This window comes from Triticum urartu, chromosome 3A (assembly GCF_056163025.1).
Source record: "Triticum urartu cultivar PI428250 chromosome 3A, HENAU_Tu73, whole genome shotgun sequence".
In the NCBI taxonomy this organism is placed as follows: domain Eukaryota; kingdom Viridiplantae; phylum Streptophyta; class Magnoliopsida; order Poales; family Poaceae; genus Triticum; species Triticum urartu.
Genome location: NC_141875.1, coordinates 554,934,663 through 554,960,315, shown reverse-complemented (window position 1 = coordinate 554,960,315; position 25,653 = coordinate 554,934,663). Strand labels below are relative to the sequence as shown.

General features: G+C 49.1%; 1 protein-coding gene across 1 annotated transcript in view; it reads right to left on the bottom strand.

The window, feature by feature from the left end:
* The window catches only part of LOC147980501 (uncharacterized), a 39,755-nt gene extending 28,119 nt beyond the window's left edge, over positions 1 to 11,636 (bottom strand). The window contains exon 1 of the mRNA XM_087515638.1: positions 11,311 to 11,636. Coding sequence (XP_087371764.1) covers positions 11,311 to 11,636 — 326 coding nt within the window. The remainder of the gene's footprint in view (positions 1 to 11,310) is intronic.
* Between the last annotated feature and the right edge of the window lie 14,017 nt (positions 11,637 to 25,653).

Genomic DNA, 25,653 nt, shown 5'->3' with positions numbered 1-25,653 from the left:
TGTACCCAAAAAACAGACAATTTGCGCCTCAACACGCACAACACACACACACAAACACCATTTAGACTAGAGTAAGGTACATGTGCATTGCACGCATGAGATTTGGCAACCAAATTATGAATAAATACCATATTATAGCATGCAAGCTTTGAGTCATATATGCATGATGTAGATGTTCGTTTAATTCTTATAGTTCATTTCATTCAAAATCATCTAGTTTTTATAAGAAATCTAATCTATTTTAAGATTCATGGAATTGTGCGTCGTAAGACATAAAGTAAAAACAAATAATGGCAAATCATGTAGAAAAACATTTGGGCAATTCTGATACGGAAGATTCTAGAACAAATAAGAAGTGCTAGTGTTTTGATGTTTGTGCGTTATGCTTAAGTTCAACCATGGAGTCTTCTAGATTATACATGTGGCGAAATCTAGTGGAATCTAGATGATATCCAATGGCCAGTAGTGCTCAAATTTGCCATCTTTGGACCATCGGATTCGCCTCATCCAACGACCATCTTTCAAAGTTAAAGTTACCCGCACACAATAAAAAAATATATAATATATATAGGGGTATAGATATAGATATGTGATGCAAAAGTTGCCCATCATCTCCAATTAGAATAGCGTGTCCATGCACGGATGCGACGTGGCCAAATGATGTGTGCCATCGGTATCTCAAATTCAAATCAGTCTGACCTTGTTCAATGTGTATACATTACAACATGCTCGTTTCCAAACCACACCGCGCAGATCTCCGTTATATTCATGCATGCATGGGTTTCAAACATCAGGATCTCTTATTCAAATATTTGAATTCAACTTTACATTGATTGTGACCTCACCTATCCAGCTATTCTTTTACACCCACACAGTAGTCTTCTCTTTATAATTGTACCACTAACTTTCTCTCGTGCATGCATGCACACACACTACCAGTCGGCATTATCCATCGCACGCATGCAATCTTTTTCTTCAGGTCGGTCTACCATGAAGGCACACACCAACACACATCCCCCTCTCCATCATATCGGGCATTCTTTATCTCTCATGCGTGCATGCGCAACGATCGATGTTCCTCTATGTATGTGTGTATATAGCTAGGTCTTTCATAGTTTTGCACACAAATCGATCAATCGATATATCCAGTGAGGTCTCACCCTCTTTCCCACGTCCACATCGATCAATCTATATCTCTCTATATAGGATTAACATATATAGCTAATACACCCACATTAATTATGTATCCAACGTCCCCCTCTCATCATCCATGCCTTCCTCTTCATCTCTCAGACGCGTGCACAATGGCGAAGACAGGGGCAGTAAGGGCCCTGCCCCCCCTAACATCACTATATATCAAGGCTAATATGAATGTGATCATTAGACAATTGCTGCTAAAAATGGTTTTAGTTCATGAATTGACCCTCCTTGTAAAGGATTAGCAATGCTTGCCCCCCTAGCTCATTTATTTTTCATGGCTCCGCCACTGCGCGCATTAGCGCACGTGTTCGCCCCCTCTCTCTAAATATCAATCTCCACTTGTGCATTCCTTCATAGTCTCCCTCCACTCGGCCCCTCACACCATCTTCTAGCCCGCCCACCGGATTTTGCCACATGTACAATCTAGCAGACTCCATGGTTGAACTTAAGCATAATGCACAAACCTCAAACAACAGTGGTTCTCTTCTGTTCTAGATTGTTTCGTATCATAACTGCCCAAACTTTTTTTCTAGTTGAATTGCCATTATTTGTTTTTACTTGATGTTTTACAACGCACAATTCCATGAATCATAAAATATATTAAGGGCTTCTTTGATTCAAAGGATTCTCAAAGGAATTTTGGAGGATTCTAATCATTAGAAATTTTCCTATCTTGGTTGTTTGATTCGTAGGATTGTAAACCATAGGATTTTTTCCATATGATTCATTTACACTAGATTTCATAGGAAACATCCCATCCACTCAAACCTCTTTGAAAGAATTCTGCATTTTTTCTATGCATAATCAAACACTCGTACAATCATGTAGGATTCAAGACGACATTCCACTATAATCCCATGTTTTTCCTATTCCCGCATTCTTAGCTTTTTTATAAAAAATAATTAAATTTGAATGAGATGAACTATAAGAATTAAACGAAGGGCTACATCAGGCATATATGACTTAGAGCTTACATGCAATAGTGTGGCATTTATTCATAATTTGGTTGCAAAATCTGATGCGTGCAATGCACGTGTACCTTACTAGTATTTCGAGTTTGTGCAAAACACGTAAACTAGAATACCAATGGCACGCTACACAGTGTCTCTCTTACAGTTCATGAAGCCACATGGCACATGTGTAGGCGTTGTCGCGACCTCCTTGTGTGGATTGATCACAGTGACGTGCTACTGGTTCTAGAAGAATGTACTCATGCTCCCTGAGCCATACTGGCGGTACATGCACGAAGCGAAGATGTGCATGCACGCCATGCACACACTCATTCCTCGCACGCACACGCGGGTACATGGGCGGACACAATTTTGTACCAAGATCCACCCCATGTGATAATTTGACGCATGTAAAGTTGTTCACTTCATTGATGGTCGATTAATACAGTGCATGCAAATTGAGTGGACGTGAGGGCGGAAGAAAGACATTATTACTCCACTGCGCGCATGCGAGTAGTTAAATTGTGGGTTGCTTGTAGTACTTCCATTGCTCTCCTTCGTATTTTGTGCCAATTTTTGAAAGTAACATACTACTCAATATTTACGCATTTGAGCAGTGTAGTACTTGAAATTTATGTTCCGCTAAACTCATCGGGAGCCGTTTCGGGCCTCGAAACCAAAACCATCAATTAATCTTTACCTTGTTCCCATCACATTCGAAAGCCTGCTCACACCTACTAGTAGTACGTACCAAACCTGAACGTGTTCCCACTATGCAGGTATTAGTACTAGTGCTAGTACTTAGGTTATAAAAAGGGGAACTACCTAACCGAAAATCACTCTACCTTTCCTCCTCATAAGTGCTTCTTCTTCATCCGTCGTTGCCATGGCCGGTGAGCGGAGCTCTAGGTCGAGAACTACTCGTAACAAGGGAGCGGCAACCAAGGCTGCAGAAAAAAAAGAGAGGGCCCGCCGCCACACAGAGACCTCGAAAGATCTCTCATGGGCAAGCGATGGCTCCCAGGAGCGCCCTAGCCGCGGAGGTGAACATGCCGAGCCGGCGGAGCTGGAGTCGTTATCCCTCGACGGCATGCCCGATCAGCTCCATAAGCAGAAGGAGTTCATTCAAGGCTTGATGGAGTTGCTGAAGGAGAGCCTCGACGACATGCCCGTTGAGCTCAATCAGCAGGGGGAGTTGACCGCCGGCTTGGTGATGCTGCTGAAGAAGAGCATTGCCTCGAAGAAGAAGGCGACCGGCGAAATCCTGCGACTTCGGGAGGACAATGCGAAGCTCTGCCACGAGATCGACCTATTGAAGGAGAAGAACAACGGCTGGAAGAAGCTGCATGAGAATAGTAGTTCCTCGATGAAGATGCTGCAGGCCCTCGCCATGGAACAGAAGGAAGAGTTGGCGAAACTCCACATCGAGCACCCGACTGCTGTCAAGGTACGTAATATGGCCGTCGAACAGATGATGAAGGCTCGCGTTGAGAAATGCCACGTCATGGACACAATGATGAAGATGGCGGAGGAGACGCGCAAGGAGATGGAGGTCATGCAGGCGATGAAGATGCAGTTACGACTCCGCGGCGAATTAGATCATTTGGGGTGATAATCTTCCTTCTTCTTTTGCTCCTGTGTTTCATCTTTTGCTTCGGGTGTTTCGCCGCACGTGTCACGTTCTCTGCGAGGCATGAATAGAGCAATGTTTTTTTTGAGGGAATGAATAGAACAATGCTAACAATGAGATGACTAGCAAATTAGATCATTTTTTATCGCCATATGGCACTAGGCTGCCATGTTTCGTGCTCCTCCGTCGCAGTACTACTCTAGTGGAAAACTTGAGTATACCGCACAGTTCTTTGCTCCTCCTCGATCAGGTCATCGGTGCATTTATACGAGCAGTCAAATCACAAGGCCCCGCCTTCTAGCAGTAATGAGCCGTCAAATCACAAAGGCCCTCGCCTCTCGTGAAACTGACCAAGCTAGAATGCCCCGCCCTCTAGCCTTTTAAAAAATGTATACTTTTGTACAGCAGTAGTATCGATGGATTGCGCCATGGAGCAAAACTTGAAATTAAAAAAAGGTGGTACATATAGAGAGCGCTCGTCGCCAAATTATGCATATAGTAGTATTAAAAAGGCTAGTCACAATAATGGTGTCCAACACAACCCACCCCTCAAATAAAACTAAGAGGGTGCTTGGATACGTTTCAGTCCCATGACTAAAAGTAGTAGGACTAAAACATGCTAGCCTCACCCATGCTTGGATCCAAATACTAAAAAGGCTAAAATCAAGTTAATGAGCATTTATTATCCTCCAAACCCTCCAATCCAGAACTCGCCTGTGTTAAAGGAGAGGAGTTAAATGAGTAGAGAGAGGACTAATCCACATTTTAGTAGGGTACCCCTGACTAAAAAATTTTAGTCTCAAGACTAGTTTTAGCCCCTCTTTAGTCAGGGGTGCTTGGAACTTTAGCCTCTTAAAGAGACTATTTTTAGTCAGACTAAAATAAGTCCCTTGGATCCAAGCACGCTCTAAGCATCCTGGAATTCTTTGACAAAACTAAGCACCCTGAAATTCTTTGACAACTAAACTGCTGGCTATATGATGTTGGCCATATATATTGTACGTATATAATGTGAAGAAACGAGTGGTAGTACTATACCAACTAAAAGATGAAATGTAAGAAATACTACTATGTACGTACTGAAGAGTTAAAGTAACGAGAAGAAACATAACATAGTTCTACTGGGGGCTCAGCACAACACACCCCTCAATTTAAATTAAGCACACCTGAAATTAAACTTTGCAACTGTTCCGGTAGACACTGCATTAGAACCACCATGAGCAACGACACTGCCACCTTACTCGGAGTCCTCGTCCACGTCCTCGACTTCGTCCTTGTCCCTCTTCCTCTTGGCCGATACTTCTTTGCTTGAACCGCACACTTGGCTGTTGCTCTTCATCCAACCCTTGTAGATATTGAAGCAAAGGTAGCCATCCATTGCAGCGTACTGGATGTGGTCTATATCTAGTACATTCCGCTGCCATGCATGACGATGAAACGTGTATGGAGGTTTCACCAGTTTACCGTACGAAGGATGAACCATGCCTCCTGCCAGGGTCAGCATCGAAGGCTGACGAGAGGGCACCAGCCGATTCTTCTGGAGGTCGAAGGGGTTGCCTACAACAAGGCCTATCTGACCCAGGATTTCTTTGTCGTTACCAAAGTCTACAGTAACGAATTTGACTAGGTTGCTCCCGAGGAAGTCCTTAAAATCCTGGCACTCAACGTCGGCATGGCATATGTGGTAGACCAAGCATAAGTCATGCACGCAAACCTCGATAACGGCGGGCATCTTCCTCTCTTCGTCCTTTAGATCCTTCTCTCGTCCCAGGACTGTGGTGTACTCAACATCTAGCCCAGCGACCCACTCATCATCTGAGTTTTCGAACATGCGTCTGAAACGAGAAAGGCATCCTTTCACCGTCACGGAAGAACGGGTGTAGATGACGTCGAACTCATCGCCGGTGATGGTTCTAACCTTGTACTCACCGCCGATCATGGAGATTTGGGACGCCATGGATTTGGGAGGAGGGTTAGGATTAGTGGAATTGCCGTAATGTGAATGGACGGGATGACTAGGAGCGAACCGCCGTAGTATTGAAGGACATGCAGGGACGAGTAGGAGCGAACTGCCAGCGTGTGAACGGCAGTGTAGTGGCTTTCCATTCTCCCATGATACGGGCTTCCGAGAGCCCTTGAATCTGAGATCAAACGGTTGCATGGCGTGATTCTAGACCAATGGGTGAATATCCTATCCTAGAGGGTTATTCTACAAATTTTCAACAACTTAGCATGTGACTGTTTGATCTTAGATCCAAGGGCTGCCAGCAGCCCGTATCATGGTCGCGCCTACCACGATCGTCGCGTCGCTCGCGCGGTCGCGCCCTTGGAGATTTAACACGGTGCGTTAGGCTATCTGATGTTGGCATGTCATACATAGTCATCACTTAGTCACTCATACTACAACAAGGTTGGGTATAAGTGTATTTTTTGTTACTCCTCTCTATCTCTTTCTTCGTACTGAAGGAAGAAACGGTGCTAGTAAGCACGTGTATTTATTGCATTTGCCAAGGAGTGACCTCTTCCAATGAAATGGTGTTGCTAAGTTTGCTTCATTTAATTAGCTATAGACTCAAAATTGTATTTTCACCTAGGTACACGCGCTTAGCACCGTTTCTTCCTTGGGTCACCAAACTAGTCTATCTCTTCTTAATTAACTTGCCACATCAGACTTTATGCCTATGTGGCAAGCTTAAGCACCTGCAAGAGCAAGTAAAAGTAAGTACAATAGTGCGCTTTACATGGCATTTTTGCATATGTGGGGGAAAGAGAGGCAAGGAAAAAGTGGAGAAGTGGGCTCTCATGCAAGAGCCAGCCTCTACTACATGGTGGAGCATTGGGAGAGGCACCTGTATGGAGGTGGTTAGGAATCTGGGAGACTCACGCCGGTCGTAGCGCCGCAGTTAAAATGATAATGGCAAGTCAAATCACGGGGCTCCACCTGTCCAGCAATAACTCGCTGTCAAATCACACAGCCCTACGTTTGCAGCAGCCTACTCCCTCGTCTTCTCGCGTCTCTGTCGAACCGACTAGGCGAAACTGCCCCGCCGCCTACCGCGCAGGAAAAGCCCCGCCCTCGACTTTTAAATAGTATACAGTATACTAATTTTGTATCCATGGATTGCGCCCGCGCCATGGAGCAAAGCGTCTAGAAAATGGAGGAGACACGGTGGTCTTGCAATAGAGAAGAGGGAGAGGCGAGACGGTGGTTTTGGAATGGAGATGATGGAGAGGAGAGGAGGTGGTTTTGCAATGGAGAAGAGGGAGAGGAGCGTGCGGCAGCGATTTAGGATTGGACGAGAGGGCTGGCGCGCTCTGACTAGATCAAAATAAAAATCAATTTACCCTTCAATTAAGAAAGTGACCCCACATTAACTAGTCTCCCAATTTAAATGCAGCGCCGCTCCTCTCCTCTTCCATTTCAAAACCACCGCCCTCGTCTCCTGTTCCAGTCCAAAACCAGCGTCGCTCCTCTCCCATTCTAATCCAAAACCAGCGCTGCTCCTCTCCTCTTCCATTCAAAAACCACCGCCGGCGAGTGAAGGTGCTGTGGAGAAGTAGATCGATGGAGGAGTACAACTGATACGTGAGGATCGCAGACAATGACCCTGTGAAGCTAGCTAGGATGTTCGAGATACAGTCTTGGTTTGACAACAAGGACCAACTAGCGGCGATGGCGACATCCATGGCCAAATATCTGCAACAGAGCGAAATGGCGGCGATACTCCCGGAGGGAGTCGCGTCGGAGTACATAGAGCTGCTCCTGTGGGCCATGGAGCAAACAGATTCACCGAATCCGACCGTGAGGGAGCAGGGGTGGGAGTATCGATCCCAGATGGAGCATCCACCAGAGATTAAAGGATCGAGCATCTACAGGGTGCCGTGTGTGAGGGTGTCCTGCCAGAGCGAGCCGGTGGAGTCTTCGTCGACCAAACCCAACTGCAAGAGGAGAAAAGCAGTTGGCCCGACGATGCTTCCCCGCCATCGTCTCCCTCGCCGTTCACATCGTCTCACGTGGCGGCTGTCTGCCGCTGAGGAATAGGAGGGGGCTGCCCCCCTCAGCCCAATAGTCGGGCAAGTTGTGAATTGTCAGGAGGAGCTTGGGGTTGTCAGTATTTGCAGGTTGTGAATTGTGTTTTGTGTTGTGTATTTTGAGAGTACTTCCAGATATGAATGTCTTTGGAATTTCAGATTTGCAGTATTGAGCATATGAAGTATTTTATGAATTCTAGAGATCTATTTTTAGCACTTAAAAAATGTAGTTTCATAGGAGTATAAAAGTGCAGACAATGTGATTCTCAGAGAAGAAACTGCAAGTTTCAGTTTCAGATTAGAAACTGCAAGTTCAGTTTCAGATAAGAAACTGCAACTTTCAGAGGCAGAGCATTTATATTAACACGGCCTTTTCAAACAGGGTTAACATTATGTTGGAAGTTTTATTCATGGTCGAAAATGGAACTACCAGCCAGTTAACAACATGCTGATCAACATTCATGCATCGCACATCTTCATATGATGCACAGTAAAAATGCCCACACAATGTCCAGTGTGCGAAACACAGAGAAAACAAGGGACGAATGTAGAGTATGCAAAATTTCGTATAATTTTTTAACCGTTGCCACAATATGGGCTGCAATGCTAACAAAAATAATATGGGCTCCAAAAAAAACCTTAAGAATTAGCAAATGGGCTGTAAATTATTAGAAATAATGGCAGATGGGATGTATGCTGTTTTCCACAGATTTGAGGCTTTCCTAAAAAAAGGTTGACGCACAAGCACTGACTGTTGGATGTCCATCCAACGGCCGTCGTGCTTCTTCAATCTCTGCTCTTCCTGCTCCAGCCGCTCAAACAAGAACCGGAGGGACTGCCTGCTCCCTCCTCCTCGCGGCCGGCTGTGCTGCCGCGCAGGCCTCACCGCCCGACCGTACTCCCATCACTAGCCTAGCCATCCCTCTACTCACCCACACCTGCTGTTATTCTCCGGCGATGGCAGACGAACCAGTAAACCCTCGTACAGTCGTACTCCCCTCCGCATGGGAAACAATTGCCGAGTCTTCCCTGCCTCCGTGTCGTCCCCTTCCTAGGCCTCGCCGTCGTCCACTGCCCTGGTGCTCTCGGCGCGGCGTGGTCAACGTGGTCAAGGAACGACTTCCATCGGACGTGGAATGTACGTGGAGAGGCTGACAGCTGGGTCCACGGCGGCAGCAAGGAAGTACCTCCTTATTACGTGGAAAATAATGATTCCTCCACCTGACAGCAGGGACCCACCGGACGGGCCACCGTATTTCGCAAAAACAACGTTTCCCCCCTGACTGCTGGGACCCACCAGCTACACCTTCGCACGCAAGGTAGTGCGTCCGGGCAAAAAAACGATTCATCCCCCTAACTGCTGGGACCCACCAGCTACATCTTCGCACGCAAGGAAGTGCGTCCGGGCAAAAAAACCAAAACGATTCGCCCCCCTGTCTGCTGGGACCCACCAGCCCCCCGACTGCTGGGACCCACCAGCTACATCTTCGCACGCAAGGAAGTGCGTCCGGGCAAAAAACATTTTGCCCCCTAACTGCTGGGACCCACCAGCTACATCTTCGCACGCAAGGAAGTGCGTCCGGGCAAAAAAACATTTTGCCCCCTAACTGCTGGGACCCACCAGCTACATCTTCGCAGGCAAGGAAGTGTCTGACAGTCGGGACCCACCTGGTCGAAGCGTACGTGGCGTTGTCATTCTGGTCGCGAACGTGTACGTACATATATACTGGTGGATGTAGAGGTGCGCACGTGTCGTAGAAGACGCAGCCAGGGTGCAAGAAAGAAAATACGGCCACGTATGTGTACATACGGGCGGGGTCCCGAACGCCTACTCGCGCATACGTACGGCGAGGGCTCGTGTACATGGCTGGGTCGGAACGGAGAAACAACGTCGTCGTCGTGTTCATGGGGAGGCAACAGAATGCGTGGTCGTGTTCATCGGGATGGCTTGGATGGAAGAGGCGATGGAAACGAGGCCTAGCGTACCGCACAACGAAGGAAACGGACCTCCTACGGTTGAAATGGGGGTCCTGCTGATCGGGAGGGGTGTGGCGTACCGCAAAACGAAGGAAACGGACCTCCTACGGTCGAAACGGGGGTCCTGTTGATCGGGAGGGGTGTGGCGTACCGCAAAACGGAGGAAACGGACTTGTGTTGGAGCGCTACGGTCGAAACGGGGGTCCTGTTCATCGGGAGGGCTGTGGCATACCGCAAAACGGGACTCCACGAGATACTGTTCATCTCCACTGTCGACCCCCTCCAGCCTCCACGAGCCACTGTTCATCCACCGTCGACCTCCTCCAGCCTCCACGGGCTCCTGTTCATCCAGCCTCCACCGCGCGCTACTCCACCAGCTACTGTTCAACCACCCCTCCACCGTCTACTGTTCATCCAGCCCTCCACACCATGGGGTGCTGTTCAACCACCCCTCCACGGGCACCCCATCCACCGTCTACTGTTCATCCTGCCCTCCACACCACGGGGTCCTGTTCATCCACCCCTCCACGGGCACCCCTCCATCGTCTACTGTTCATCTAGCGCTCCACCACACCACGGGGTCCTATTCATCCAGAGGCAACGCCACTGCTCACTGTTCATCCAAACCCCCCCGCAACGCTCACTGTTCATCCCATCGATCGGCTTCAGTTAGCAGCAGTAGCCAAGGAATCGCTCGATCGGGTTCAGTTAACAGCCATCGAATGATCGCTCGGGTTCAGTAACGCGTAGCCTGCAGTGCAATCACTTGGGTTCAGTTAGAGACCAACGCCTTGCTCGGGTTCAGTTAGAGCCAACGCCTCGCACATACGCGCATACATGTACGAGAGAAACGTGCATCGCTCGGCCCCCAACCTCCCACCGTAACCGGGAACTCCCCGAAATTTTCCTCCCCCACGCTTCTACCACGGTTTTTTCCGTCATGGACGGCCCAAAGAATGTCATGCAGCTGCGTCTCCGGCCCGCCCAGGACGAAAAGCCCATTTTCTGTCATGATTTTTTGTCATAGAAGTAGGAGCCCACTTCTGACGAACATGCTGGTCCCGGCGCCTTACAAGGTGCCGAAGAATACGGCCGAGAAGGAGGCCAAAAAGACCCAGGGTGGCCTTCGTCGCCGCGGCACTTCGAACACAATATCCAAAGGTTCTCATGCCCATTCCGCCTCCAAAGACTCGTCCGGCCCCCCGTCGTCAGTCTCCATGGGGGTTGTGCCCCCCATGTTCTCGGCAGCCAAGGTATTACCCTCTGGTGCCGTCTTGGTGTCCTTCCGTGCTCCTCCCTGACCCGGAGAGGTCCTTTGGGATAACACCTCGGTGTCATCCACGGCATGTGGCGGAGAGGCTCGCGGAGGCGTTTCGCTCTCGACCATCTCCGGCGCCAAAGAGTTCCCCAAAGACGATGATTGTTGGGGGAGATCACGGGCCAGACTGAAATAGATAAATGATATGTTATCCTACAATTTGTAAAAGTCCTGATATATGTATAGTACCTTTGAATACTTACGGTTTGGCCAGGGGCTTCGCCTTGGGGCGCCACTGGGGGATGACTTCAGCATACGAGTCCGAGCCATCCGAGAGGGATATCTTCCCCCATTTGTACACCTCCGCCTCTAGGTTAGCGAAGGCCGCCCTCTTCTTCTTCTCCTTGAGGGGAGAATTGCTCTCTTCCTCCTCCTCCTCTTCATATTCATCTCCCTCGTGGGAGGAGGGGGCTTCGGTATCTCTGGACACAACTTCTGAATTACCTTTACGGCAAAGGCCACCTTTGGCCTCCTTGCCCTTCTTCTTGGCCTTCTTCTCCGGTGTCTGGTATGGCACCGGGACCAGCATCCTCGCTAGCAGAGGGTCAGCTGGGTTTTCTGGTAGCGGAGCCGGACACTTGATCCGGTCCGCCTTCTTTGTCCAGCCCTGATCAAAGGATGGAATTCTCAGCATACCCCTATGAGTTGCGAACTAAGTTATGTTCGGAGATCAAAATACTTACCGGGGAGCGTGGGTGAGCGAAGTCGAGGCCGATGTCGTTGGTCGTCTCCGGCCACGACTTCTGGGCCTTGAAAAGCAGCTTCCAGATTGCTTTGTGCGTCGTGCCGAAGAATCGCTGCAGGGTCCGTGGCCCTTCCGGATTGAACTCCCACATGTGGAGAGGACAACGTTGGCAAGGAAGGGTCCGACGGAGTAACATCTCCTAGATCACGTCAGCGAGACTGGTGTTCTTTACTATCATGTTTTTGATGCACTTTTGCAGCGTCAACACCTCGTTGGTCGACCCCCAGTCCAGACCCTTGTTGATCCACGATGCGAGCCGCATCGGGGGTCCGGATCTAAACTCAGGAGTGGCTGCCCAGTTGGCGCCGCGGGGTTCGGTGTTGTAGAACTACTCTTGTTGCCATATATTGACAGTTTCCACAAGGGCCCCTTGGGCCAGGTGACATTGGGGAGCTTGCTCACCATGGTGCCTCCGCAGTCTGCATGCTGCCAGTGAACCACCTTAGGCTTTACGTTGAAGACATTAGGCCACAAGCCGAAGTGGGGGGATGCGGAGGAGCGCTTCACACACGCCGATGAACGCCGAGATGTGGAGGAAGGAGTTTGGGCCTAGATCATGGAAATCTAGCTCGTAGTAGAACATGAGACCGCGGAGAAAGGGGTGAAGTGGAAATCCAAGTCCGCGGAGGAAATGGGGGATAAATACCACCCTTTCCCCGGGCTCCGGGTTGGGGATGACCTGCTTCTTGGCGGGGATCATGTGCACAATGTTCTCACTTAGGTACCCCGCCTCCCAGAGCTCCTTGATGTCCTTCTCCATCACGGAGGAGGCCACCCACTTGCCTTTAGAGCCGGATCCAGACATGGCTGGAGTGTTTGGTGGCTACGGAAAAGATCGAACCTTGGGCGCTGGAGCTCGAGGATGGAGGGGCTGGGGAAGAAGAAAGGCGTGGGGCAAAAAGGATGGATCTTTACCCGCTTATATAGGCAGTGAATATCAAGCGCCCCCCCACCAGCCTAAACACTCGCCTATTCCCAAGGGGTCATGTGTATGGCACGATTGGATTACCCAAACCTATATTGATGAAAATCCCGCAATAAGGGGGCACGATCTCTGCTTTGAGAAGACGTGTCAATAGAGGCTACACCTCGAAACGCGAAGCAGGAGGCCAAAAAACGGTTTGAAATAATAGCAAGGCCAGATGTGACGTTTCGCCAAAAAAGTTTGCCTTATTAAGTATTGTACCCTTGTGGTTGAGGGTTGTAACTATGATACATAGACGGATATAGTTCTCTTGTTCAGAAGACTATTTTATATATAGAGAAGGAACCCGCCTTGCAATGCCGAAGACAATCTGAGTACCGAACACATCGTCATTAAAGACTAGTTCAGGGGTTACTGAGGGAGTTGAGGGAGTCCAGGATTAAGGGGTCCTCAGGCGTCCGGCCTGTGTGACATGGGCCAGGCTAATGGGCTATGAAGATACGAGACAGAAGACTCTCTCCCGTGTCCGGATGGGACTCTCCTTGGCGTGGATGGCAAGCCTGGCGTTCGGATATGAAGATTACTTTCTCTGTAACCGACTTTGTACAACCCTAGTCCCCTCTGGTGTCTATATAAATCGGAGGGTTTAGTCCATAGGGGCAGCCATTAACTGACAGGCTAGACTTCTAGGGTTTAGCTATTATGATCTCGTGGTAGATCAACTCTTGTAACCCCCATACTCATCAATATCAATCAACCAGGACGTAGGGTATTACCTCCATCGAGAGGGCCCTAACCTGGGTAAAACTTCGTGTCCCCTGTCTCCTATTACGACCAACCTTAGACGCACAGTTCGGGACCCCCTACCCGAGATCCGCCGGTTTTGACACCTACATTGGTGCTTTCATAGAGAGTTCCACTGTGTCACCGCCAAAAGGTTCGATGGCTCCATCCATCATCCGCAACGGTACTGCCCTAGGGGATATTTTTCTCCCCGGCCAGATCTTTGTATTCGGCGGCTTCGCACTGCGGGCCAACTCGCTTGGCCATCTGGAGCAGATCGACAGCTACGCCCCAGGTCACCAGATTAGTTTTGGAAACCTGGATTATGTCACAGATATCCGAGGAGACTTGATCTTCCAAGGATTCATGACCCCAACCTCTGCTCTGGCCTTAGAGCCGGAGCGCCTCGCCAGAACCGAAGACGGGATTTCTAAACTCGCCGGACTATCTGTGCCCACTAGGCCTAGTACGGGAGAGCCGGAGGAAGCAGTAACGCCTCCAACCATCACCAAGCTGGACTCTTCCCCGGATGCTGGCTCCGAACTCTCGGAGTCAGCACCGTGTGAGCTCGGCCAAGGAATTCCCTTCCTGCCATACTCCCCGGATTCTTTTCTCCCTCGTAAAACCTCGCCTTTAAGCGAGGCTCTGGACATGATGTGATCCCTCGTAATTACGGAGGAGCAATGTCCAAGCTACGCCTAGCCCGGACTAGGGGCTGAGAGCGGGGAATCTTACGTCCCAGCCACCACCCACTTCATCGCCACAGTAGAGAACTTAACTGACATGCTCGATTATGGCTCTAAAGACATCGACGGTACGGACAACGATGCCAGAGAGGAGCAAGCCAAAAACCCGCCATTTACCAAACACTGGACGGCCACCTCTTCGTATGACGTGTACATGGTGGATACACCCAAGGAGGGTGACTGCGATAATGAGAAAATTCCAGTAGAGGATAAACCTCCCGACATACAACCAAAGCGCCAACGGCGCCACTCTAAATCATGCCGCAGCAAAGACAACAACACCGGCATGAGAGACAACAACACTCCGGACGATGCCGACGGCCAAGAAAACCCCGTCGAGCAAATCACCGAACAAGACGATCGGAGGATGGGCAAGTTAGCCCTGATGAACAGGCTTCAAACAAAGACTCGGAGGACCGTAATTACCTTCCATCCTCCGAGGATGAGGTGAGCCTCGGTGACGAAGACTTTATCGTGCCTGAGGAACCTCTCGAGCAGGAGCGCTTTAAGCAACGACTAATAGCCACTCCAAGGAGCCTTAAAAAGAAGCAGCAGCAGCTTCAAGGTGATCAAGATCTGCTCAATGATAGATGGACTAATGTCCTGGCAGCAGAGGAATACGGCCTCGAGCGCCCAATCAAAAGTTACCCGAAGCGTAAATTGCTACCTCAGTTCGATGATGAGGCACTTGAGCCCATACCATCAGCACGTAATGCGGCTGATCGACCACCACATGGCCAGGACAAAACGACAACTCAAGCCGAACACCAGCCCATCTACCTCGTTGTAAAGGCGGAGATAAAACAGCTCGGGGATACACGTACGGCCTGCGGCAGGACCTAAAGAATAAAGCAGGTCCGGCCAGATCAATCTACGGGTCGCGAGGGCGTGCCCCAACGCGCGACGACGGCTATCAAGCCAAACATGGCAAGCACAATCAAGTCTGGGCCGAAAACCGCAGACGGACTCCATCCGAACTACGTCATGATCTGGCCCAATAGAGGCGCCGCACACCCCCTCTGCTTCATTGATGAAGTAATGGAACATGAATTCCCAGAAGGGTTCAAACTCGTGAATATCGAATCATATGATGGAACCAGAGACCCCGCGGTATGGAGTGAAGACTTTATTCTCCATATTCATATGGCCTGCGCCGATGATCTTCATGCCATCAAATATCTCCCCCGAAAACTCAAGGGACCAGCCCGACCCTGGCTTCATAACCTGCCTGAAAACTCTATTGGCAGCTGGGAGGACCTAGAAGACGCCTTCCGCGACAACTTCCAAGGCATGTACGTCAGACCTCTGGATGCCGATGACTTAAGTCACATAGTCCAACAGCCCGGAGAGTCAGCGAGGAAATTATGGACTAGGTTCTTAACTAAAAAGAACCAGATCGTCGACTGTCCAGATGCCGAAGCCCTAGCGGCCTTCAAACACAGCATCCGCGACGAATGGCTCGCCCGACACCTTCGCCAAGAAAAGCCGAAGTCCATGGCGGCCCTTACGACACTCACGTCCCGCTTTTGTGCGGGCGAAGATAGCTGGCTAGCCCGCAGCAATAACAATGCAAGCGAACCTGGCACCTCGGAAGCCAGAAATAGCAACGGCAAGCCCCGACGCAATAGGCACAAGCGTCGAAATAGTGGTGACAGTACTGATGACGTGGCGGTCATCGCCGGATTCAGCAGCTCCAAGTCCGGTCAGTGGAAGAATCCATATAAAAGGAATGATTAGGGCCCTTCCAGCCTGGACCGCATACTCGATCGTCCATGTCAGATCCATGGCACCCTTGACAAACCAGCCAATCATACCGACCGGAGTTGTTGGGTCTTCAAACAGGCCGGCAAGTTAAATGCCGAAGACAAGGAGAAGGGGTCACAAAGCGTGAATGAGGACGAGGAGCCCCGTCCACCTAACACAGGGGGATAGAAGAAGTTTCCCCCTCGGGTCAAAACGGTGAACATGATATATGCTACCCATATCCCCAAGAGGGAGCGCAAGCGCACGCTCAGGGACGTCTATGCGATAGAGCTAATCACCCAAAAATTTAACCCATGGTCGTCATGCCTGATCACCTTTTATCGCAGGGACCATCCGACCAGTATACGTCATGGCAGTTCAGCCAGACTGGTTCTCGACCCAATAATTGATGGATTCTACCTTGCACGAGTCCTCATGGAAGGTGGCAACATCCTCAACCTGCTCTATCAGGATACAGTGCGCAAAATGGGCATCGATCCATCAAGGATCAAGCCCACCAAAACTACCTTCAAAGGAGTTATACCAGGTGTAGAGGCCCGTTGCTCGGGCTCGATCATATCGGAGGTCATCTTCATCTCCAGACAACTTCCAAAGTGAAGAGTTAATCTTCGGTATCGTCCCCTTCCGCAGCGGCTATCACGCACTAATCAGACGAACCGTGTTTGCTTGATTCAATGTGGTGTCACACTATGCTTATCTCAAGCTTAAGATTCCCGGACCACGCGGCATCATAACAGTCAATGGAAACACAGAGTGCTCCCTCTGTACCGAGGAACACATTGCGACCCTGGCAGCGGAAGTACAGAGCGACCTTTTAAGGCAGAACTTTAATTCAGCGGCCAAGCTCCCGGACACTTTCAAACGAGTCCGGACTACTCCGCAACATGACAGTCTGGCTCGTCAGGAGTTAGACTAGCAATTCGACCTCCGTCTCAGCCTCGACCAAGTGGCGGCATACGTACCGTGCGTACATAACTACGCACTAAAAATACCATGGGCAGAGACGGAGGTATAACCATACTGTGGTCCACAATACGGCTCGACCTTCCCAGGACACACATACTTTTACTTTTCTTTCTATCCTTTTCAGGTTTCTTTTCCACAGGCCCCTCTCGATGGCCTAATAATCGGCCCTTTCAAAGGACGGGTATACCAAGGTGGCAAGTAGCACAAACGTTTGGGGGAATCTTTAGATGTTCTTCTTAACGATCATTCTACCTGTTTTCACGACCCGTACGCCGCTCCCCCTTGGTCTTGGCATGTTAAATAGCCACTATTGCTTATCGCACTATTTGTACAAATACGCTTTGACGTATTAATCAAAATTATAATGGAAACAGTTTGCGGCCCAACTTATGTGGCACTAGCTTACTACTTCATTTTATTTCGCTATTCGTATCGATTCCATCCGTACACTTTGGTATGTTGTAGTTCGCTAGGGGCTTTATTGTACTCCATAACATGGCAACAAGTACGAACACTTTTACAGTATAGTTTGGCCCCCGAATTTAGCATTATATGCATCGGATCCGAATCATGTATTTGGTCAATAGTTGGGTTGCCCGGCTCCTGTGCTTACTACCTTACGTTCCGCTCTATCGGCTAGGGTAGTAGAGGGAGAACTACTGCGATTGTGTCCCAGTTTATCCGCATGAGCACCTCAGTAGAGAAAGCCGAAAACTGCCTGTCATGATGCGGCGTGAGCCGGTCAGCTCTTCAGAGGTTAGAAATCTTTGGCAATTTTTTCCGCGTTACGCGACGGATCGGCCTTCACCTGATCAGGTGTCTATAGCACCCTAGTCCGGACTAACGAATACTAGGGGTTGCGCCTACATTTCTATTGTCAAACACCCATGGCTAAGTGAGGGTGATAAAGCCACATAGTCTGATTGCCTGGTTCGTTGCGTGATACGTCTCCAACATATCTATAATTTTTGATTGCTCCATGATATATTATCTACTGTTTTGGACATTATTGGGATTTATTATACACTTTTATATTATTTTTGGGACCAACCTACTAACCGGAGGCCCAGCCCAGAATTGCTGTTTTTTTTGCCTATTTTAGGGTTTCGAAGAAAAGGAATATCAAACGGAGTCCAAACGGAATGAAACCTTCGGGAACGTGATTTTATCAACGAACATGATCCAGGAGACTTGGACCCTACGTCAAGCAACCAACAGGGAGGCCATGAGGTAGGGGGCACGCCTACCCCCCCAGGCGCGCTCTCCACCCTCGTGGGCCCCTGTTGCTCCGCCAACATACTTCTTCCTCCTATATATACCTACGTACCCCCAAACGATCAGATACGGAGCCAAAACCCTAATTCCACCGCCGTAACTTTCTGTATCCACGAGATCCCATCCTGGGGCCTGTTCCGGAGCTCCGCCGGAGGGGGCATCGATCATGGAGGGCTTCTACATCAACACCATAGCCTCTCCAATGAAGTGTGAGTAGTTTACCTCAGACCTACGGGTCCATAGTTATTAGCTAAATGGCTTCTTCTCCCTTTTTGGATCTCAATACAAAGTTCTCCCCCTCTCTTGTGGAGATCTATTCGCTGTAATCTTATTTTGCGGTGTGTTTGTTGAGACCGATGAATTGTGGATTTATGATCAAGTTTATCTATGAGCAATATTTGAATCTTCTCTGAATTCTTTTATGTATGATTGGTTATATTTGCAAGTCTCTTCGAATTATCAGTTTGGTTTGGCCTACTAGATTGATCTTTCTTGCAATCGGAGAAGTGCTTAGCTTTGGGTTCAATCTTGTGGTGTCCTTTCCTAGTGACAGTAGGGGCAGCAAGGAACGTATTGTATTGTCGCCATCGAAGATAACAAGATGGGGTTTTCTTCATATTCCATGAATTTATCCCTCTACATCATGTCATCTTGCTTAAAGCGTTACCCTGTTCTCTTGAACTTAATACTCTAGATGCATGCTGGATAGCGGTCGATGTGTGGAGTAATAGTAGTAGATGCAGGCAGGAGTCGGTCTACTTGTCTTGGACGTGAGGCCTATATACATGATCATACCTAGATATTCTCATAACTATGCTCAATTCTATCAATTGCTCAACAGTAATTTGTTCACCTACCGTAAAATACCTATGCTCTTGAGAGAAGCCACTAGTGAAACCTATGGCCCCGGGGTCTATCATCATCATATTGATCTTCCAATACTTAGTTATTTTCATTGCTTTTATTTTACTTTCATGTTTATCATAAAAATGCCAAACATATTATCTTATCATATCTATCAGATCTCACTCTCGTAAGTGACCGTGTAGGGATTGACAACCCCTTATCGCGTTAGTTGAGAGGATTTATTTGTTTTGTGTAGGTGCGAGGGACTCGCGCGTAGCCTCCTACTGGATTGATACCTTGGTTCTCAAAAACTGAGGGAAATACTTATGCTATTTGTTGCACCACCCTTTCCTCTTCAAGGGAAAACCAACGCAAGTTCTCAAGAGGTAGCAAGAAGTATTTCTGGCGCCATTGCCAGGGTGGTCTACGTAAAAGTCAACATACCAAGTACCCATCACAAACCCTTATCTCCCGCATTACATTATTTGCCATTTGCCTCTCGTTTCCTCTCCCCCACTTCACCCTTGCCATAATATTCGCCCTCTCTCTCTCTCTATCCTCCCTCTCTTTCTCTATTTTCCTCTTTTTGCCCGTTTCTTGCTTGCTTGTGTGTTGGATTGCTTGCTTGTCACAATGGCTCAAGATAACACTAAATTGTGTGACTTTACTAATACTAACAACAATGATTTTATTAGCACTCTGATTGCTCCTCGTACCGATGCTGAATCTTGTAAAATTAATGCTGCCTTGCTGAATCTTGTCATGAAAGATCTGTTTTCTGGCCTTCCTGGTGAAGATGTCGCTACCCATCTAAATAGCTTCATTTATTTGTGTGATATGCAAAAGATGAAAGATGTGGACAATGGTATTGTTAAATTGAAGCTATTTCCTTTTTCGCTTAGAGATCGTGCTAAAGCTTGGTTTTCGTCTTTGCCTAAAAATAGTATTAATTCGTGGAATAAGTGCAAAGATGCTTTTATCTCTAAGAATTTTCCTCCCACTAAGATCATCTCTCTTAGAAACGATAGTATGAATTTTAAGCTACTTGATCATGAACATGTTGCACAAGCTTGGGAGAGGATGAAATTAATGATACGTAATTGCCCAACACATGTGTTGGTGTCAAAACCGGCGGATCTCGGGTAGGGGGTCCCAAACTGTGCATCTAGGTCGGATGGTAATAGGAGGCAAGGGACACGAAGTTTTACCCAGGTTCGGGCCCTCTCTATGGAGGTAAAACCCTACGTCCTGCTAGATTAATATTGATGATATGGGTAGTACAAGAGTAGATCTACCATGAGATCGGAGAGGCTAAACCCTAGAAGCTAGCCTATGGTATGATTGTTGTTCTGTATGTTGTCCTACGGACTAAAACCCTCCGGTTTATATAGACACCGGAGAGGGTTAGGGTTACACATATTCGGTTACAATGGTAGGAGATCTGCATATCCGTATCGCCAAGCTTGCCTTCCACGCCAAGGAAAGTCCCTTTCGGACACGGGACGAAGTCTTCAATCTTGTATCTTCATAGTCCAGGAGTCCGGCTGAAGGTATAGTCTGGCCATCCGGACACCCCCTAATCCAAGACTCCCTTAGTAGCCCCTGAACCAGGATTCAATGACGACGAGTCCGGCGCGCAGATTATCTTCGGCATTGCAAGGAGGGTTCCTCCTCCAAGTAACAAATCTAATCTGCTGACGTATTCCGTAGTGTGACACACCACGGCCAAGCCTTTATCCGAGTCGTTTCATTATCCCACCTCAGTGCGTCATGCGAGGCGGTTTCCTTGGCACGTCTTGTTAAAGCAGAGATTGTGTCCCCTTATTCCGGGATTCTCATCAATACGGGCGTGGGTAACCCAACCGCTTCTAGGACTCCTAAATTATAGGCAAGTCCAAACGGACACGGAGAGGACGCTTGATATTCACCCTCTTTATAAAGGGGACAAGGCTTTTATTTTTCCCTCCTGTGCTCAATCGAATCCTTCCCCCACCTCAAGCTCAAACGCCTGAAGTTCAGGTCAGGTGCTCCGAACCTTCAGTCATGTCCGGATCTAGCCTTCAAGGCCAATGGATGCCTTCCTCCGTCACGGAAGTAGACATCAAAAAGTTGAGGGAGGCCAGATATCTGACCGCCGAGATTTTGCATCGGCTGCCTCCCCGAGGGCAGGCCATCCCCACCCTTGAACCCAACGAGAACGTCGTGTTCGTCCCCCACTTCCTCCGACGTCTAGGCCTTGCTCTGGATCCTTTCGTCAGGGGTTTGATGTTTTATTACGGGCTAGAATTCCATGATCTAGCTCTGGACTCCTTTCTTCATATCACAACATTTATCGTTGTGTGCGAGGCCTTCCTCCGGGTTACCCCTCACTTTGGCCTATGGCTCAAGACCTTTGAAGTAAAGCCGAAGATGATCGAGGGGCAACATGTAGCGTGTGGAGGTGCCTCAATATGTAAGATGATGGGAGCTCCATGGCCCAAAGGTTCCATCCCAGAGGTGTATGAATTGTGGCAACATGAGTGGTTCTACATCACGGCTCCTAGAAGTGCCAAGTGGGCGGCCGCCCCTGTTTTCCGCTCAGGCCCTCCACCACAACTGATGTCATGGATCAGCAGAGGTCTGAGCTGCGGGCCAACCAAGGACGTGCCTATACTGCATAGCCACATTCGAGATCTCTTTAATGGAGATTTCAACTTGGTTGCGGTAATACAAGTTATGCTGGTTCATCAAGTCCAGCCTTGCAAACGCCGGCCTCTTCGCCTTTGGGAGTTCAATCCCGAGGGACCGCGTGTCATTCAAAATTTTCTCGGCCTGACGCACGAGGAGATGTACAAGTCATTCTTCGGACCTCAGGTGGAATGTCCGGAAATCACCGAGGACGTGGGCCTGAGTAGTAACCGCGCCACCGAACAGGTAAGGCATCTTCCGGCCGAACATACTATCTCTCCTTTGTTACGAAGTTATTTCTGAGAGTTCGCTTTTTGACCAGGACTGGCTAACAACGGCGAAGTTGATTCGGTGTTCGGCCCCCCTCCCTGAGGGTTTGGAAAATCTGGTATTGGAAAAGATGCACCAGACCGCACCTTGCCCGGAGCCCTTGAAGGAAGATACTGTGGAGGATAACGCGAGCGGACGCGGGCCCCCAATGCTGCCCATTCTAACCGAGGGAGCGAGCGTCTCCATGAAGGAAGACGACCAGAAGAGGAAAAGGACTATGCCCATGGATTCGGAAGCTGAAGCTTCCAAACGGGAGAAGAAGTCTCCCACAGAGGGTCCTACCTTGGGGGGTGCTGTTACCGCACAAAGTCCGCGGGGGGATCAATTCTCCCGCGAGTCGTAAGTGACCCGAAATACTTTAATAGTATAGATATGCCATCTTTTTCTTCTGAGAAAATAACCACCGCCTACGTGTTTGTAGTTCGGGGCTTAGCCCCTCTCAAATGAGCTCGTCTTCGGGGGATATTCTTCTAGAGATGATGGAGAGCGAAACGCCTCCTCCGGACTCTTCCGCTCTGGAAGCGGGCGACCCTGAAGTGTCGTCGCGGAGGGCCTCTCCGAGTCCGGTGAGGCCAGAAGATAATCCCATTGACCCCCGAAGCTCCCAGTGTCCGGCTTCCGAAGAGAGCAGACAAAAGAGTCCGGCACCGTCTAGTGTGCGATCGGATGTTCTGAGGGAGTTGGTGGGGCGAGCGGCCATCTCAGATGAACACTGTGTGCTGATGAATACGGTGATGGAGAGAATACCGTCCACCGAAAGCGGATTGCATGAAGCTTTTATGAGTCTACTGACAGGATTTGAGGTACGTAAAAGAATGTTTGATAGTCCTGCACATGCTAGGTGTGCCCTGTGTAGATAGTAGCCCCTGAGACTGGTTGTCGTCGGAAACGACGACGAACAGAGGATCATATTCCCAGGTAATAACCATACTGCCTCTATGTGCAGGTGATGGAAGCTCCGGTGGCTAGCAGGACTAGCGAGTCTGACCATTTAGAACGGCAGTTGGATGCGGCAGATGCTTACATCGAGCTTGTTAACAAAAGGCTTGACGAGGCACAGGGTAAGTGTCATTATCTGGTAAACGCCACATAAGAAGAGCAGCATGATGCCAGTATCTTTAATATGTTGTGACTGCAGATGGAGCTGCCGCTGTTGAAGCCTTGCGGGCAGAACTTGCCCGAGCCAAGGAACAAGCGAGGTTGGGTAATGCGGCTGCTTTGAAGGCGGCCGAAGAGTTGCAAGCTAAGAAGGCCGCACATGGCGAGAGCCGAGACAAGATGCCCAACATGGCCATAGAATTAAAAGCCGCCGCCGACCGTTGCCGGGTTCTTGGAAAGGAAAACCAAGCGAAGGCATCGGACCTTGAGAAGGCTGCGGCGATGAAGAAGGACCTCCGCTCTGCTATGAGGGCAAAGAAGGAGGAGCTGCGGGAAGCCGAGGATATTGTAGCTGGGAAATCCTTTATGTCGCAGAGGAAGTTCGGAGATCCATGGTATGCCCCTCTGTATCGGCTGTGGAGTTCGGAGGATATATATATGGATTTTGTAGCGAGCGCTGCTGATGCGGCCAAGTATTTCCAGGGTCAGACGGACCGTGAAGTAGACCGGCTGTTTTGGAGACAATTCCATTCTCCCGAGCGTCCTCTTTCATTAAATGACCAATTAGCCGAATGGGCCAAACTAAATAGGTTGTCCAGACTCTCCATGAGGTCTGTTGTGGATCATCTATGGCCGAAAAGGTCAAAACCGAACAGTTATTTCAGCTTGGTGCAGCAGTTCCTTGATGTGGTGCCGCGCATTAATGTGATGAAGAGGTCGGCGTGCATAGAGGGCGCACGGATGGCCTTTGCCCGTGTTAAAGCATACTGGGAGGAGATGGATGCTACCACTGTTGCAGCGCAGGATTCGGCCATAGGTCGAAGGGCTGCTGAGCACTACTTTGAAGAAGTTCTTGAGGGTGCTCGTTTGATAGAGACCCAGTGCTCAAAAAATATTATGTTTGAGTGATATGTAATCTCATTGTAAGCGAAATGCTTTTATAAATTTTTATAAGGCTATTTTTATACTTTTGCCAGAAAGTAATATGATGCCTCCTGGGCGGCCGTTTATGTATACACGTGTATAACCTGAAAGATTGCAGCCTTCGGCTTCAACCCTCACGCATATAATGCGGAGGTGCTTGCAAAAACACGCGTTCACACTTAACCCAACGTCTTGGTCCTATTAAGGAGGTGATAGCGGAGCGAGCGAGGCAACCGGACTATGATGCTTTAGCACTTTCACTTAGCCATAGGAGTTTGACAGTGGGGCTACTAGATAGCCCCTGGTGGCTCCGCACTCTCCCGATCTCGGGGTGCGTACATGCCTGGCCGGAAAACGGCCCTTCGTTAAGGCGGAGGAATTCTAACATTCCCACAGGTCATCGAGTGGTTGACCAGTCTCACGCTATATCATGACAGTCACTTTTCGGCTTTCTCTACTGAGGTGCTCATCCGGATGAACCAGGGCACAGTCGCAGTAGTTCTCCCGGTGCTACCTTAGCCGGTAAAGCGGTATGTAAGGCACCAAAACACAGGAGCCAGGCAAACCCAACATTTGACCAAAGACAATGATTCGGAGCTGATGCATATAGGGCCAAACTCGCGACGCCGAACACTCCCTAAGGTATTTGGTCTTTGTGGTATAAACCGGGCCTAAATAATGGCCTTTGTAAGAAGCCCCTTGTGTCTAGGTACGTGCATTCTTCTGGCGTGGCCACATGCCAAGATGTCAGCATCCTTCTCAGCGGTGGATATGTATCAACAAGAGATAGTAAAAAAGGTTTACGCAGGGTCTTAATCTGAAAAGAATCCTTGGAGCGGGTCCCTGCTGCACATCTGCGCCTGTGTCTCTGTTGTGCCGTATCCTGGACGGGTGTAACACGATGATCGTCTGTAAAAGAGAGGAATTTAGGTGAAAAAGCTGTCGTGCAAAAAGATAGTTTGTTAAAGAAACCATGTATAATTCAAGATGAGATGAAATTGCCACTTGTCTACCCGTGTTGAGCCCCTTGTATTAAAAAATAGGGGTGTGACCGTTTATTCGGTATAAGTAGCGGTGCCGGACTCGATTAGTTGTGTCTGAGGTCTTGACGACCTATTGGATGCTTTCGCTGGTCCGGGCCCCTTTAGTGTGCGGCTGCCAAGGCAGCCTCACTCTCTTCGGCGCGCAGAGATCGCTTGATATTTCCGTGCACTGTAATGATGCCACGTGGACCGAGCATCTTGAGTGTGAGGGAGGCGTAGTGTGGTATTGCATTAAAGCGAGCGAAAGCTTCGCGTCCGAGCAGTGCTTGATAGCCACTTTGAAACGGGGCGATGTGGAAAGTTAAATGCTCGCGACGGAAGTTATCGGGGAGCCGAATATAACTTGTAGTAGGAGGGAGCCCGAACGACGAGCCCCTGGGCCTGGCATTACTCCTTTAAAGGTAGTATTGCTATGGAGAATTTGTGTTGGGTCT